Raw genomic sequence first — 17,918 nt, 5'->3', positions numbered from 1 at the left:
CTTCTAATCTAAATTTCCCCTGTTTTCCTTGAGTGGTCTGCCCTTTCTGTCTCCTTGCATCTGTGTCTGTGTAAACAACAATAACTGTGCTCTATACTAGAGATTTAGAGGTCTCTAGAGAAAAGACTAACTCCGTTACTAAGCTTCTCCAAGTCCGCAGTGTTTGGAAAAACATTCTTTTTCCTGTCTCTTCCTAAAGATGGGACAAAAATTGCTGCAAATCTCTGAACCGCACACAGAGCCTTTCCACCCTGGGACCATGCAATCTGTGGCAATTCCTCTTTATCCTCTGAAGTTCTCATTCCTCCAAATACTCAAAAGATGCCTCCCAAGTGGTGAGAGCAACACTTATGGATTGTATTTTGGCCAATCAATGTGCACATCCCTTTTTTAGGTTATTATTAGTTCTTTGACAGAATCACTTGAAAATAATAAATGTCTGATCATTTCAGGACACATGATAACCTAAGGCTGGTCCACTCAGGAGCCTGTGGAGTGAGGAGAGACTGAATTCAAGAGGAAGTGAGTCTCTCCCACACACATTCTCCTTCACTGACTGTAGTTTGGTAGGTAGAGAAGTCTGATCCTACCTAGCCAAAAAAGTTGGAAAAGAACGTGGCATCTTAGTCACACTAAGATGGGCCAAGTCCCATATCTCTGTTTCCTCAGCTTCTTTTCCTTAAAAGCCTGACTTGCAGGCCTGAAGAAAGCACTTCTGCTCCCCTTTTCATGCTTGGCCTCCTTCCAGGGAGAAGCAACAGCAAAGGATTCATAGGAATAGCAGCAACCTCAGATATTGCAGGATTTTGTGCTGGGTAAAGCTTTTGGAGGCACTTCAGGAAACACTTCAAGTGAGGTGTGGAGAAAAGGTGTTGGATCAGAAATAAGTTATTGCACTCAGAGTGCAGTGATGAGGAAGGGTGTTTCCTAGCAATCCAGTGAATGACAAGTTCCAGGCTGCTGGCACGTCCTACGCAGCAGTGACTTGGCAGAAATTATTAATTTGGCAGGAAATGTTCATAGGCTTTTGAAAACAAAGCAAATGTCCTGCCTCTTCTGCAAACTCTTTTCTTTTCTTGGGAGAGTGTATGTCTTAGCAATGTCTATGGCAATCTAGCAGGTGTTGAAGCCATTGTAAACATTTTCAGTGAGTGGTACCTTAAGTCTTTGGTCCTAACCACACAGGCATCATCTACCCAGGAAGTCTTTATGCTCCAGATTATGAGGAAGGAGAGGAATTTTGGCTACTCAAGTAATACCAGTAAACTGGAAAGCTGCAGTTCATTTGTATTAGTTTCCAGGAGTGATGAATTCTGTTAACTAATTCTCATAGGCTGTCAGCCATTAGAGAAAGGAAGAAAAAACTGAAACCAACAAAACCCAAACAAACTAACCAAGCCAGACAAAAAAAGCTGGTTGCTGCCAGTGTAAGTAAAAATTCCCTTGCTGCCTATTTTTATTGGTGAATATAAGCACTAATCAAGGAAAAACTCCCACTATAATAGCATCTTTGTGTGTATAGCCTGTGGAGCTCATAGTGTCTGAGGCAAGAAGGGCAAAGGGTGCAAAGATGTAATTTTAATCACTCTTTTACCAGTAGTTTACTGATATATAAAAAGACTGTGACCTCTAATAGAGGCAGCTCATGGTATAAGCAAATATACCAGAATCCAGATCTTCCAGTGCAGTGCATTAAGCTCAAAACTGTCTTTTTGCTTAATCTGTGCCTTTGTAGCTGACCCCAGAGACACCTGCAGGTTCTTCATTCCAGTGTTAGAGGGCCAGGGCCAAGGCATACCAAGCAGGCTTGGGTGCCTGGACTACTAGCTCCCATTGATGCTATGGGAGGAGGACCAGGGGGAGCACTCCAGGCTTGCTTGGTGAATGTTTCAAATCTGCTGCTGTCCTTACTGTGTGGGAAAGCTTTTCTCATCCCCTGAATTCTGTGAGCTTGCCAGGCAGCCCAGGCCATTCAGTCTCAGCAGCAGCTATGCAATGTAGTCTGAGCCCTGCTCTGGGGGCTTTTAGCAAGGGCTTCCCTTGTCACTTGTGTGGGTGAATGAAGCAAGGGTTAGGTAAAAATTCACTGATGCAGAGTGGGCAGAGAGTGCCACTTTCAGCCTGCTTTTACTTCTTGGTCCAGCTTGTTCCAACATCCTGCAACTGCCACTGAATTAAGCAGAAAAGCTGAGATTGAAGTAGATGTGATACGTTAGGTGCTAAAAGTCATTCTGGCTTCCTCAATGGTAAGACAGTGAAGAGAGGGGGGAGGAAAATTCGTGCTTCTTCCATCTTACGTGGTCAGCCATATCCCAGCCATATTACTGGCAAAATAAACACTGACTTGCACAGCAATGCCTTCATCCACTAAGCCCAGGTTTAGTTGCCATAGTAACTCGTCCTGGAGATGAATGTGATATCCTGGACAGCAGGGAAAAGACTTTGATTCCACAGATACCAGTCCTGAGGCTCAGAGCTGGCCGCAGAGACGTGACTGCACTTCTTTGTTCATTTCCCTGGCATGGCCTGAATAATTGGTGGAATGTTGTTCAGCCCTGATACAGAAATGTGGTGCTGTATCATCACTGCAACCCTGGACTTAGCTGTGTTCAAATGAAGAATACAGTGAAATCGTCACGGGCAAAATGAATCCCATGAGGGCAGCAAATCTTCAGCTTAAGGATGCTGGGCAGTTTTTGTGTGATAGCAGTACCGCTATAAACTCACTGTAATCTGGCTTGTAATAGCTTCCTAGCTAGCAGCTGAAGTCCTCTCTGGAAGATCAGTGGGTTCAGATGTAAACCAACAGGAAAGTACACACAATTAATTACAAAGCATTTTAGTTTAGTTCATTTGCTTTGGTTTAGTGCTGCTGGAACCAGTGTAGATAATACTAGAAGTGTATAGGTAAATAGAGAAAGTCAGCACTAGTTTAGTAGAAAAAGTTACTTTCCTGATTAAACAAGCAAACGAAAGAGATCACATACAATACAGATAGCCAGTGCCATCTGTGGCAGTACGAAAAAAAGTGTAATTAGCCCTAAAATGAAACACTTAATAAAGCCAACTGCTAATAATAAGCCAACTGCTAATAATAACTCCATACTTAAATTGCATCAGACAAGCAATACACTTGAGGAACTAAACTAGAGCAGGGAATTCACAGGAGAGTCCCATTGGAATGGAGCTGCAGCTTGCCAAAGAGGCACTGAGAACTGGAAGCATGCAGCTCCTGGGGTCGGAAATGACCAGGCAATGTGTCTTCTCCAGGCTGTCCTCCCCAGGCTATCTCCTCTGTAGATAACCTGCAAGCTCAGTGTTGTATTTAGTTTAAAACTGTACAATGAGTAGTGATGCAGAAACAGCTGAAGTAATTTAGTTAGTGTTGGTGGTGTCCAAGTGCTTTTCACTGTTGGATGCAATATATAGGGCAGAAGGGGGCTGCCAGGTGTAGAAAATCCCTTTAACTTCTGCTTACTAAGTTGTTAGTTGAATACATAGGATAGAATATGAGATCAGTTCTAAAAATTCAGATTTTTATTGGTGGCAGTAAGGAAGAAGCTGACTGGCTCAGGTGGCAGCGTAGATGAGAAGTAAGCCTTTCCATAGAAATCTATGAATATTATTTTGCTTTGAGAATCAGCTTTTATTTGCCCATTTGCGATCCTTTATTAAAAATAATACAATTCATTTAGAAAAAACAGAGCACTGGAATAGTGGCTTTAGAGTATATCAGCAGCCTCATTTTGCCCAGAGGCTTTCTCCACAAGAATTACTAAATAAACATTAGAAATCTAAATATGAATGAATTGAGTAACTGGAAACAATGTAAAGCTCTACACATGTGTGCACAGGAACAGCTCACATGCTTGTAGGTGCCTTCGAAAGACAACTTTCAGAGTTTCTTGCGGGGACTGGATTTCATAGTTTCTTTCCCTGGTTCTTTTCAAAGGTAGGAACAGGTTCTCATGTTGCCACAGGAGAGGTATAGCATGCTTGGCTCTATGCTGGTGCAAGAACATAAAAAAGGCCCCTGAATTAAATACCTAGGAACACCTGGCTGGTGTCTTGTTGGAGCAGGGCTGTACTTGGCAGTTGTGCTGCAGAGTTGTTAACCCTCAGAGCAGCCAGGGTGGCTGGCAGTCTGCAAAAGGCCTTAGCAGCAAGTTTGGGAGGGTTCTTCATTGTTCCTGCAGGAAACGCTGAAGCATGCTCCTGTAGGAAATTACATTTGTAAAACTTCACCAAGGCAAGTTTTGGCACCTATTATTGGCTTGAGGGAGCTGAAGATGCCCCAGGTGATGAATGAATGGGTCTGAGCAGCCTGCTTTAACCCAGGGTGTGCACAATTAGACTACATTGTGACAGGAAGAGCTACAAGCAGAAAGAATGTGTTCCCTCTTAATGCTAGGTTTCTTTGGCTGAGGAAAAAGAAGATCCAGTGTTTCTATTCTGTCACAATATTTCCGTGGACAACCTGATGTTTGTGCTGAAAAATGTGAAGAAACCAGGATGGCAGGACTGTTGAGTGGCAGTAGATGGAAAACGAGGACTGAGGCAATTTTCATTCCCTCTCCTCCCTCCCCGGTTTGTTGCTTGTTTTGTTCTTGGTAGCGATGCTGAGTAGGAGTTGGGGCATTTTTGAAACATCTCTTGGGTATTGCAGGTGGGAGGTGGTTGGGGTGTTTTTCCATTGGTGTTGCTGAGGGTTGCTGCTTTCACCTCTGAGTTTTATGGTGATGGATATGTCATCACTGGGACCTGTTTTAATGCCAGCTAAACATTATATAATGGTTTGTTTCACTATCCCCAGCCTGCCTTAACTCATAAAATTAAGGAAATCGTTTAAAGGCTTTGCACTGTAGTTCCATGATTATTGCCAGTGCAGTGGGGTGTTTTTTCACCTGGTTTCTAACGAAACATGGAGAAATGAGTCTGCGTGGGACTAAGGAAGAGTAATTGAGTTCGTAATAAGTGAAACCAAGGTGCCAGAGCTGAATATATTAAAAGTCATCAGTAATCACGATGGCTGTAAGTTCCAGTACTTCATTTAGAGAGGACAGAAACTTTTTTGTTGAACATTTTTATACTTATCATCTTTAATTTCTTAGCAATTAAGAAAAGGTAAACAAACAAAACCTGTTTTGTAGCTCACCAGACATTAGCATTACTCTTCCTTAAGCTGCTTTAAATATACGCATTTAGTTACCATAGTAAACAAGTAATCCATGTAGACTGATTCTGTAGTTCTAGGATATTTTTTTTTCTCAGCTATTTTGTGACACACCTAATTAAAATCTACTGCTTGGTTCCTCTTTCAATGTAATAAAACCCTGCCTTATTCTTTCTGTCAGTTTAATCCCTCTTTCTTTTCCATTGACACATTTCTAATACCTCTTCAGACAGGCCAGACAGTTCTGCTTCATCTGTACTGAATCCACAATGCTTAACACCTTTTGGCAAAATAGATACATCCTCCCTGTGGCTTGGAATTGATATACACTGTCAAAAAGGGTTTTCCAAATGGTCTCTCTTGGTCACCTTTACCAGATTTTTATCCTCTGTTGTAGAAATGTGCAGTTTAATGTTGTGTTTCAAATAATTTTTGGCTGAAAAAGTGTGTTATGGAATCAGGGTGTCCCCTGAATACTTCTAACAGTAGGAGATGCCTGTTTGTTTTGAGCACCAGAATCCCAATAGACCCATGACAGCAGTGAAATCACACTTTTGACCTTGTTCACGAAAGTGTTTCTTTCTCTGTATGATTACATGAGAGTAACTAACAATAGCTTCCTCTAAAATGTATAAGTTTCGCTCTGTTTGTTTCCCGTAAGAAACTCAGAAAGGATGCTGTGCAATTCTCAGCTGATAGTGTTCTCCACAAAAGGAAAAAAAAAAAAAAGAAAACAAACCCAAACACTGCTTGATTCAAGGAGAGGTGGCTGGTTTATCCATATTAAAAATGCAAAGCAATTGATGTATTGGTATTTCCTTAAGCCAGTGTTGTTCCTACATCCTGAGTGTGACAGCAGCAGTAAAACACAGCAGCAGGTTTTTACCCTTTTGTTGCTTCCTTCACCACATTTTTTAAAAGGGGATGTATACTAAATAACCAAATACATGTTTATTGAATCTGAATATAGAAAATAACCATAAGGTTCTCTGTTAATGTGGACTGTCTTCAGGCACTATGCAGTTTATGTCAATTCAAAAGATAAATGTTGTATTTTCTGTAGATTTACATGCAGCCTTTTAAGTTCCCGGTGTTTCTTTTCATTTGCGTGCGACTGAGTGGACATAGCCCACTGCAGGATGTGCTGTGACTGCCAGTCCCACGTTACGCACCGAGGCGCTGGCACATCTCTTGCTCCACACTTACTTGCTCAGGGCACGGCTTCTGGGATGAGAAAAACTCAGTGAAGTAGCTTGAGGAGAGATACAAAATCAGATTCTTACTTCCTCCATTTTAGGCTACTTCAGCTGTGTTTTGAGGACTTCTTTTTCCCCAATATATTCCTGTTTTCTCTTAATATTTATCAGCTCTGGATTAGTGAACATACTTTTTTTGTCATGCAGAGCACATATCTGTGAAATGCAGGGGCAAGTACAGTCCTGTAGTTCATGTGGGTGGACAATTAGATAGCTAGGTTCAAGACGAAGGGAAATCTATAGTTTGTTTAGAAGGGATCAAAATAAGTGACTTAATGGCCTCTGTGGCCTCAAGACTTAAGAGCAGTTTCCCCTGCTTGCTCGCTGTGGATGATGCTGTGTAGAGAGGGCATCAGAGCCAGAGCTTGGAGGGCAATGCACTGAGGGGGCTGCAGATCTGCGACTCCCAATTTCCTAGGCTGCCAAAAAAACTTTTGTTTTTCAATTACTGCTTCATTGGTGATATAAATTAATGATTGGTATGGGTCTGAAGCAACCTTGTCATCAGAGAATATTTGGTTAGTGTTGACATACTTGTTCCCTGCAAACATGAATCATCTGTCTGCCTTTGGCAGGCTTGCCCTGTGGCTCTGCTATAATGTGTTTCACCAGTGTGGCTGAAATTAAAATGTCACTATTAAACATGGCAGAATCAGATGCTCTCTGGGCACTGCATCTCTTCGAGTTCTTCTTGCTTCCTATGTAGCTATTTCTGACAGTTTAATAGGACAACTGTATTCTGGTATAAAATAATACATTCATATTTCCACAATGCGCAGGGAGTTAAATGCTTTCAGAGCACTATTTCATAGTGTACATGCATCTTTCATGCACTGCAGAATCAGTAATGTTCACATAACACCATGTTGCTGCTTAGTCCATTAGGAAGCATAAAGTCAAAATTAATTGTCCTGCACAGCCATATAGAGTGGGTCTCTAAAAGCAGTTGCTGGGCTGCTGCGTCAGCCAGGCTCCCTCCCCGTGAGCAGTTATTGACTTTGGGCTATTGAATTCAGGGCTCTGGAGGTTGCTTGGTGGGAAAAGCCTTCAGTCAGTGCTTGGCAGCTCTGCCACTGCGAGGTCATGGAAAGGGCAGTTCAGTCACCAAACCCAATTAGGGCCTGATTCGGCATCTCTTCAATCACAGGGGAAAAGCCCACTGAGTAGGGTGGCTCCCAGACCAGGCTTTTGCACCCAGCCTCTCCAGTGAGACGGCTGATGAATGACAGCCCATTTTTGTCACTTCGGCTCTCAGAAATACCCTTTGCTGTCATGAGATTGCTGAGCAGCTGGTGCGGAAAGGTAAAGAGCTTGGTAAGAGGGTAATGAGCCCACCGCAGTTGAATTCAGACCAGAAACCTGTACGTGCTTGTCTGCGTCTGTCCCATTACTCATATCTAGAGCTGTCTAATTCCTCGGATCAAATCATTTGACTCTTATGAGCAGCTGTAACTTTCAAGTTTAATAAAGTCCAACTGCTGAAAACATTAATGAAAAACATAAAACCAAGGCTCTGTTTTATCAGGTATCAACAGCATTGCTTTAATTCCCCCCCTCCAAAGATTATTTTTTCTTGAGCTGGGTTGTGCTTTTCATCCCAGGTGGCTGCAATTTCCAGTGAATATAGGTTGAGCCATGAAAGGTTGACCCACTCGCCTCTGAATTGCTTTTTATATGATGTGAGTCCCTCAGGGCCCAATTCTACCCATAGAAGTGAGAATGATAGCTATCAACATATATAGGAAGTATGTCAGTGTGCACAAAGAAAAAGGTGAACCCAGACTGGTCTGAGTGGTCTTTAAAATATGGATTTCCTGTGGAAATGGTGATTAAAGGGGAAGCAAAGGATAATTAGAAAATTAGCCCGACGCACTAGCAGTTATATCAATGTGTGTTTTTATATTGGCTCTTTCAGACAAGCACGCAATCAGCAGATCCCTTATGACTCTTTTAAACTAGAGTGTAAAATTTGGTTAGTGTCTGATCAGCTCTTTGATCAGCCTACTCTAGACTGTTGCCAGAGTACTTACTCTGTACTCAACTCACAGTCCCCTTAAATGGAGGCTTACTCAAGTGAGTCAAATTATGTATGGAAAGGTTATAAAAACTGTTCACTGTCTTTGAGTAAATGAGCCTGGTTCAAAGCCGAATACCTTAGGAACTGCAAAACTAAAAGCAAAGATGTTGTTGCAGAAAGGAGGTTTAAGTGGTTTAATTTTTAAACAACTGTCTCAGAAACCCAAAAGAAAAATTTTAAGCAAACCTTTATTATTTTTAATTGGAGCAGCATTTTTGTAAGCCTGTATATATTCAGAAAGGGAAAAAACCTCCATCAAAAATTCTGCACAAATTTCTCTTCAGAAATTAATGAGTTACAACCACCATGTCTGTCTCATTTCAAGCACACAGTGTTGGTTTTAATTGTAGCAGTGGAGGGCCAGAGGGAGCCGTCAGTATGTAGGTTTCACTCCTGCCACCTCTAATTTCTGCACAGGATTATTTGCAAGGGAGTGCTGGAAGTCCTGGAGCAGTAAATTTGTTATATGTCAAAGCAGAGCTGTTTTCCCCTCATCAGTAGAGCCTTTTCCCACCTCTCCCATTGTAGCTCCATCCTGTACCTGTCTGTTCTTTGCCACATGAATCTCAGACATGTGAACAGTTCCTTTCCTCTCTGATGATGCTCCTTCCTTTTGCATACCAGCAAATAGCAGATGATCATTTGGAGACAATTTTCGTTCAATATCATATCTGGAAGATTTGGAAAGATATCCCATGCCACTAATTTTACAAAGCTAGTTTGTACCTAGGCTGCTTATCTCAAGATGCCTGTGTTTTGAACTTAGAAGTTAGGTTTTCAGTCTTCGCGTGTTTGCCATATTTGTTGGATTCATTGCATCAGTATATCCGGCATAGAAACAATGCCATCAAATTGGTCAAATCATCAAGAGAAGTAAGCGAGCATGTAAATATCACATCGAGGGGATGAAAAGATCACAGAAAGAACGCCATTTAAAACATATAGAAACTGAAATCCAAGTGACAGTTGCTTGTTTTATCTACACCAAAGCCTATGTAAATAGAGGAGGAGAGCTGGTACACTGCTACTATCCAAACACTAAATTAATCTACTGATATTTGAGAAACGGCTCCAAAGCAGGCATTAAAATCTTCGGGATGATATACAGTTCATCCAACTCTTCAAAAGCACCAAACGTTACTGTACTTATAGAGCTGTGTGAATAATGGAAAGATAAAAGAACCCAATTCTGTGAGTGAATAGAAGACTGCAGAATGAGGTAGGAATACTAGGTAAATTCTTCCCTCTTGTGACTGTGTTTCAGCCAGTGGCATTAGACCAGGGAAGAATCTGACTGTATTTTTCATGCAGCATAGCAGATTGTTAAGAGGAAACAGACAGATGTTTGAGAGAATTTCCTCTGCCATTTGCAGTAGTGTTTGTGAAATCTGGCTGATCTGTAATCGTTCCATTACCAGTCATCTTCCGGCACATAACCAGTTAAATTTGTGTTAATCAGGATTTGCTTTGCCATTTCCATTTGCTGCTGGAGTAGAAATGTTCTGACATGACATATGACCAATCAATAATTGGAAAGTGCTTGCATGAGTCATTTGAAGCCAGTAGTTTAGACAGTGTCAGCCACAACTGGGATTAAAACCTGCAAAGAGTTGTTCTACAATCAGTGATTCTGCAGCATCTCCTCTGGGTGTCTGCATTTCACTTAATAAGGATACCCTGTAGACATCAACTGAAATAACTCTTGCCTTTGTTGCTTGGATGTTTTTGTAAGCTCTGAAATGAGCTTGGCATATACAAATATACTTTGTTATCCAGCCTAAAGGATGCAGAGCAGGAATTATTATCCTGTTCTGCTGACAACTTCAGTAGAAAAGAAATGGCTTAATTTTACTATAACTGAAGAGAATAAGAGTGTGACCATACCCTGTGGTTCTCTGGGTATTTTTAATTTTTTTTTTTCTTTTTTTCTGTACTGATGATGTTTTATTACTGTTACAGGGCTATAATAATCCGAAATGGTGAAGTTATTCCAATGTCTTCAGAATTCACTCCAGAGACCGAACGCCAGCGACTTCAGTATCTGGTGAGAGACCTGAGGACCAGATCAGGTGCTACTGATGACAAGCATTGCCCAGTAATATCTATGGTTCAGACACATGCTGCTGAGTTACTGTGGCTCAGTGAAGGAACATGTGCCCGTTGAACACCAGTGACCCACCATGTGTATCTTTTAGCCATCAATAAATGTGGAGAAAAGCCTGGTGGTGCAAATCCCAATGAAAAGTGCCTTACCTCTTCTATGAAGGCCATCAATTAGCATGGCTGTACTTGTGTACCTTGTTCAGTTGCAGACCTTCAGCAGGTCATTGGTGTTGGATAATGAGAGCTCAGACACAGAGCTAACAAGCCATAGAGATATTTCAGCCCATCCCAGTGTTTAGTGTGTGACAGTATAAAATATCACATACTGCTCTTTGTGTGTGTATGGATGATATTGCAGGGTTTTATTCATTTGCTTTTAATAGTATGCCAGTAGTATCTCAATCAGGGAAAAGATATCCAACTTTGAGATGTTGTCAGTGAGCATTAGTAGCTGCAAGATAAAGAGGTGAAGAAAGACTATTTTATTTAGTGTAGCAACACCCATAAAGGACAAGATGACTAGCTGAGGACGTGTGGGATGCTTCATACACCAAGTTGGTAATAAGCTGCCCAAGAAACAGAAGTCAAAATGCATGGTGGTGTTTATCATGCAACAATCCTGTTTCTCTTTGAGCTTTTCATCAGTGGTCGAATCAGTCAGTTGAAGTTGGCTGGCTGTTTGTCAAAACGCCATTCCTAACGTGGCTGAGAGATTTCTCTTGTGCTGCTTCTGGTGTCTGCTTTTGCCTTTTAGAAATTTAAGCTTAAGCCAAGGCAGGCTCACTGTCACTTTTACCTGACAAGAGGTGGACAGGCAAGTCTAGTGGCATTACCTGGTCTCTTATCTTCAGACTGACCCAAGCACTGTGGTTTGAGACTAGGCAAAATGCCAGTGGTGGAAGACGGAGGTGAAAATTGCAAATGTTTCCGCAATTGTCATGTTTGATTTTTAGTCAGGTTCACTGGCTTGAAGCTGAAGATTTCAGAGGAAATACTGCTTTGGGAGTATTCATATTCAGAGAATCAAATGGAATAGAGGCCTAATAAATATTTACAGTTCAGTTACATTTAAAATAATTTGTTTGCCTTTAAAATAAAAGGTATCTTTAGTATCTAGGGAGTCTGCTACTTCTGTAGGAAATACAGATAAAACGTTGCCTACAAGGGATTTTTTTCTCTTTTGATGTCCTTTCTGGCTTATGTTTGAAAACAGCAGCTGATATGAAAAGCCTTTCTGCTGTTTCATTTGGAAAAATCCTTTACCTTTGTTTGTTTATTTTAATTCTGTATGTAACAAATATGCCAAGTCTATGGGTATCATGTTCAAAGAAAATACATGCAGGACAGCAAAAGCGTGAAACAAAATTAGAGATAATTTCAAGTGTAACATTTCACAAGTAACATTTTTTACTCTAGTGTAAAAAAAAAAAAAAAAGACCCCAAATTTCTTAAAAAGTTGGCATAAACATTACACTCCAAAGGTTGCATCTGTCTCACTGATTAGATCCCAAATAATTCTCCTTCCTCAGCCTCGCTGTCCCCAGGTTCTGCTATCAGTCTGTTGCACCATCACCATCTCTCTTCTGCTGTTCTTATCTGAAAGTTAGTTACTTTGGATTTATTTTCTTATTTGCAGTTAAAGCTGATTTTTTTTTTTGTTTCAGATGTGTTGCACTGCTCTTCCTGCACAATAGGAAGAAAATCACTTAATCATTTCAGCATTAATATTTTACTTGGTAAATGCAGAGATACTGTTCGCTGTGGGGAAGATACTGCACAGGCAAAGGGAGGGTATGGATTTACAGCCTGCAGGCTTCTGAGCATTTGTTCCCTGTGCAGTAGACACTGTTAGCACAGTCAGGGCAAATAAGCTTTCCTCTGCCTTTAGTGCCTGTTATTTGCTTTGGCCACACAGGATGTTAGTTTAGGTCCTCTTTCCCAGGGTCTTATTTCCATGTGCAAAGAAGTCTGCAGGATAATGAATTGTTCAGATCGTGTGAGCATCTCTGTATGAAGTTCTCCAGCCTAGTCTTAGACAAAACTAGGCTTCAGCTAGTACTGGTTGAGTAACTGGGGGGATGGGGGATCGACACACAAATGTTTTCCCTATCCAGCTCCCATTTTAATGCAAGTTTATTAACATGTATCCAAAATGGCCTTGGCCATAGGCATCTGGCATGGCAGACTCAAAAGAACAAGTTGTCTACCCAGTCATTATGACTTTTGAACAGCTTTGGGCATGGTCATCCCTCTGTCTCCACCTGCATCCTTTTTTTTTGCAGTGGGAGGACAGCATACAGCTTCAGATTTCAGGTAAGCCATATGCCAGAGACAGAATTGTGTATCAGGGGACTTGTGAGAGTATTGCTGAAGGCAATTGATCCTTCAGTCAGAGAGCACTTCTTAAGATGTAAGGCGTGAAAGCATTGCACCAGTATTCCTTTGGTCCTTTGGCTTCTGCACCGTACTGCTTCCGTTTCATGGGCAGCCATTCATGAGCCTCCTTTTCTTTTGAATTTTTGTGTCTGACTTTTCTTTTTAGCACTGTGTCAGGAGAGCTCCACACAACACCTACTCCAGGAAAGCCCTGGCTTCCATATCAGTGTATCTTGAGCAAAACCAAAATCCAGTATTGACTGGGAACTGCTGTGTTACATTCAGCGGTCGTACAGGCAACGACTGCCAGAAGCAATTTTCCTTTCATCTTCTGAGGAGACTATTTATTTCAGTCATGATAGTCTAAATTTCAACAGTAAATGGCATAGATTTTGTTACTTATTCCTTGGAAAACGTGTTCAAAATGGATGATGTATGAATGTATTGCAGATGGGTGTATTTCTATTCAGTATCAAAGTTGCACTTTGAATACGTCATGTGAGGTCAGCATGGTGTTACTGCATGCTGTGTCCATGTGTGTAGCCGGGCAGTGCCCCAAAAGTTCACAGCTCAGACCAAAGATTGCTGCTACCAGTCTAGGCTTTACCACTAGTAGAGACTGGGTGGCCATTAGTGACTGTGAGATGTAGATGCTCTTTGTGTTTGGCACTATTCAGACAAAGGTTCATGAGCCCAGACACGCATGGATTCAAAGAAGACCTATTCTTATTTCATTGTTCAGGCAAAGGTTAAGTGATACTAACTTACCTGCTGAAGGATGCTTGGGGAACCCAGCCTGAAGAGGAAATGAACCTAGATCTCCTAAATGTCGGTTCAGTGCTTCAATTACAAGTCTGATGCATGTTAATTCTTTGTGGGTCCTTGCATCACCCAGCATAGGATTGCTTTGGCCATCTGACACACTGCACGATGCTGTGGCAAAAGAGATGTATGGATTTATGGAAAAGGTCCTGGCATGTCATAAGAGGAGAGACCAATCCAGGGATTGATTTGGCCCCCGCTTTCTTCTTTTTGTTCTACCACCACCTCTTTTAGTTTTAACCTCTGTTTGTCTTAAACGTGTCCATATGATAATGGCTGAGTAATTCACGAAACTTCTGGATGCATTTTGCTGTGCATGCTGTTGTGAGCAGCAGTCCCATGTAGTAGAATATCCTGTTGGAGAAAATGGCACAATATGATAAGAGGGTAAAGTTGTAAGATATAGTGGACATAGGGGAAAACAGCTTTTCTGAAAATAACACAGAATACAGTGAAACTGCTAGTGCTGGTGATGTCCCAGCAGTGTGTCCTGGAGGAGCTGGAAAAGGCATCAGCAGACCTTATCAAGGTACAATAAGGTACATGCAGTGTTCCCTGCCACCTAATTAACTGACTCACTACTGTGTTAGTCTAGGTTTATCTTAATTTCATGTTTGCTCTGCTGATCACCAGGAAACAGCAGGAAGTAAACGAATGAAATGTGACTAATATTTCCTTGAGCGGGCTCCATTTTAAACAACTAATATTGAATGTAATACATCCAGCCACAAAATGCACCATAAAATGGCAGAGTACCAAAAGCATATGGTGCAGACTATGCCAGATTTATGCCAAAAAACTGTGATAGCTTCTGAAAGAAAAATGATGGAAAATACTCCACTTCCATAACACAGAATAACAGTATTGTCTGAACGTACCTTATAAGGATAAACAAAGCGTTTGATAGTCTTCATTAAACTTTAAGTTGTCTGAATGGTGTTTCTGATCTGAGGTTCTCGCAAATCAAGGTTAAACAAATTAAAAGATAAAATGGTGCCTCATCAGAGATGAAATTCTGATAGTTCACTTACCGTTTTGTTTCTCATTTGATCACTTGAGGGGATTTCGTGGTGTCTGCTTGTATATCTATTTGAAAGATCTGTAGATTTTTAAAGCTTTGCTTTTTATTTATTTCCTGGTTCTGCTGCCCAGCATAGTTTGATTGGGGTGGAGAAGAGTCCTGCCTTGTAGTAACTGGAGAACAGTTCTCAACAAGCCTGACCGGAAGTTGCAGCTGAGTTTTATAGTAGAACATTGTTCTCTCTGCAGAATCACCAGTGAAGTATCAAAAATAACTGTTAAAAAGAAAAGGGTAAAAAAATACAGAAAATTAGGAGGCAGTGGGGAGAAGTCGAACAAAAATCCCTATTTCTTCACATAAGAATTCAGCTCCACATGCACCAGAAGCTTCCAAATTGCTCTTTTCCCTCTGTTCCACTGACGCCAAAAAATATTAGAATCAAGTTAAGATCCCTGGATTGTAAATCAAGCATTGAGGCTTGGCTGCAGAAGAGAAATCTTATTTGAACACTAGCAGTCCACTGGCAACTCTGCCAGCTTTATTAATCTTATTTCACTTGTGACCTCAGACTTTCCATCTGAGTAAATCTTTATGAAATGCAGTCTCTCCCAATCGCTTTACCTTTTCAATAAAGAAAATTCTTGTTTTCAAGGGGAAAAATTATAAAAGCCTGTAACTTTTTCTCTTCTGGACCTGTGATCCAGCCTAATTAGTAATCTCGTAATTCAAAGGTTAAATAGCTTCATTTTGATGTCAGGTATGAGGTTTTTTTGCTTTAAATAAGGCTTCTTGTTTTGTAATCCAGTGGCAGTAGTCTTTAGCTAGAAGTGGTTTGTAATGATTTAATCAAGATAGGCTGTGCATTTTTAATAGTGAACTGAACTGCACTTTCAAACAGACTGACCTCATTGTTTACAATACCTTAGACTAGAAAGAATTAAAAAAAAACCAAAAAAAAAAAGCGCCCAGCTTTCTGCAGTCAGTGTGTAGCAACACATCGAATAAATCATTAGGGATGTTCCATCTTTTTTGCAACTAGAATGAAGATAAATAAAAATTAGAAGTTCATGGGTACTTTTATATAAAGAATCCAGAGTTCTGGAAGTATGAAAACCTCATCTGGACTAATAGTGCTAGACCTCTCAAAAGTCAGTAGTGCTTCTCAGCCATTTCTGTAATGAGGGACAATGATCCAATTTAGAGGGTCCTTGAAAACAATATTTGTGTGGGGGAGGGGACCTTGGCTGATGAGACTGCAGGAAAAAAATGTAATTCCCTTAACTGTACACGGAGAGAGAATTTGATGGAGCTCCAGTTCCAGGAAGGGATCACAGTGTCAAGATCGTTCTTGCATGCTTGAGAGCCATCTCTTGAAAGCAATCTTGTTGGTTACACACAGCAATCTCACTCACCCTGTTTCAGCTGAGCTCAAGGTGTTTTCTGGAAGGATGTCTGGTGATGAGAACAGGGACAAGCTGATGGAAGGTTAGTGTTGTGATGTGCTGAGCCCAATCCAACTCCTATTAAATTGAGTGGGAGCAGGCTCGGCCCTTAAATGCAGGAAATATTTTATTGTGAACTATCTGCATGATAGCTGCCAGGTAGATCAATAAGGGCTTCCGCTGCTTCCTGTCGCTCACCTTTGATTAGCGCTTGATTTACGACAAACCCACAAACTAAAGCCAGCTCATTTGGTCTGCCCTGACGGCAGCTGCTGCTGGAGATAAGACAGACTTTTTTCCTTAACTGGCTGGATAAGGAAAAAGAGTTATCTGCAGAAAGATTAAGAAACGCAACTTTTTTCAGTTCCCCAGCCAATTTGACTGTGGCTTCAGAAGAGCTTGCTCACAATGTGGCACTGGGGAGGGATAAAGAAAGGCTTATTTATACAAATATTGAAGAAAAATATGTGAAGTTTATTTTGGAAATAAGTAATACAGCATGTTTAGGATTACACTATTGTATCAGGTGATCTGTGTGTAAATCCAAACCAGAAATTTGTGCAGTGGACAAAGGGCCTTGCAGTGCTCTCAAGTACAGTCAGCTCTGCAGAACATGAGCCCTGGGCACAGCTCTGGCAAAGAGGCCTCCCAGCATCTGCAGAGCAGCACACCAGGAAGGGCAGCAGCAGCATTTGAATGCTGACACCATCAAAAACATTAGTTGTGGTTATGACACAAAACTACTGCTGCTTTTCTTAAAGTCAATTCTGCATGAAGGACGTAGTTTTTAGAAAACAAGAAAAGACATTGCTCCGCAACTCATGTTTATTTGCAGTGTCGCATGTGATGGGGTGCAGCACACTGAGCAGGTAAAAGGGAACATTTTTCTCGAGGCAGTGACAATTAAAGTGTGGTAGTAATATTAGGTTTTGTGTGTTGGCATAGCTGAACTGGGAGTCCAAAACTTGAGCTTCACTCCACATGCACCCCTCCAAGTCTCTGCTTGCTCCGTGGATATGACCTTTGATCATTCCCTTCTCTCAAGTAGCTGATGTAGAAAAGGAGATGCGTTCTGTTTTATGAAGCCCTGCAGTCTCCTTCAGGGTCAGTGGATGGCATGTAGTTTAGAGATCCCAAATGTTGAGGAGAGGGAGAATTGAAGGATTTTGAGGGCAAGAGGACTGCTCCCCGTAAGGCTGCTGCTAGACACCAGCAGTATCAGAACTGGTGTATGTGCACATTGTTGGCTTAAGTGGAGCTCAGAATCTTTCTTGTTTAGGAAGGAGGGCGGGAAATGTGAATGGGAAGGGAGTGGGAAGGGGTGGTAATGCTACCTCATTAAACATAGATGATGTCTTTTTCTATGATGTCTGTGTGGTATCTGTGGCTTGGTTTCTGCCCACAGGCTTACATGCAGCCCCACTTGCTGGGAAATGAGTTCACACATTTAGAGTTTCCACGGAGGGTGCAGCGCAAGGAAGTTGGAAAGAGGATGCTCTACCGTGACTTCAACATGACTGGCTGGTAAGAATGTGTTCTTCTCAGCCTGCTTCCCAACCAATGCCTGCTTTGTACCTGTCTTTGATTAGCGTAAACTCCATCAAGCATGGAGGTGTACCCCTGTGTACTAAAGGGAAAGGTATTTCCT

At 41.4% G+C, this 17,918-nt stretch overlaps 1 protein-coding gene across 1 annotated transcript in view; it reads left to right on the top strand.

The window, feature by feature from the left end:
• PPM1H (protein phosphatase, Mg2+/Mn2+ dependent 1H) overlaps positions 1-17,918 on the top strand; it is a 135,312-nt gene that overhangs the window by 83,919 nt on the left and 33,475 nt on the right. Inside the window, exons 5-6 of the mRNA XM_030479694.1 lie at positions 10,466-10,550; positions 17,676-17,794. Coding sequence (XP_030335554.1) covers positions 10,466-10,550; positions 17,676-17,794 — 204 coding nt within the window. The remainder of the gene's footprint in view (positions 1-10,465; positions 10,551-17,675; positions 17,795-17,918) is intronic.

Source organism: Strigops habroptila, chromosome 3, assembly GCF_004027225.2.
Source record: "Strigops habroptila isolate Jane chromosome 3, bStrHab1.2.pri, whole genome shotgun sequence".
Lineage (NCBI taxonomy): Eukaryota > Metazoa > Chordata > Aves > Psittaciformes > Psittacidae > Strigops > Strigops habroptila.
This window is presented reverse-complemented; position numbering and strand designations above follow the sequence as displayed.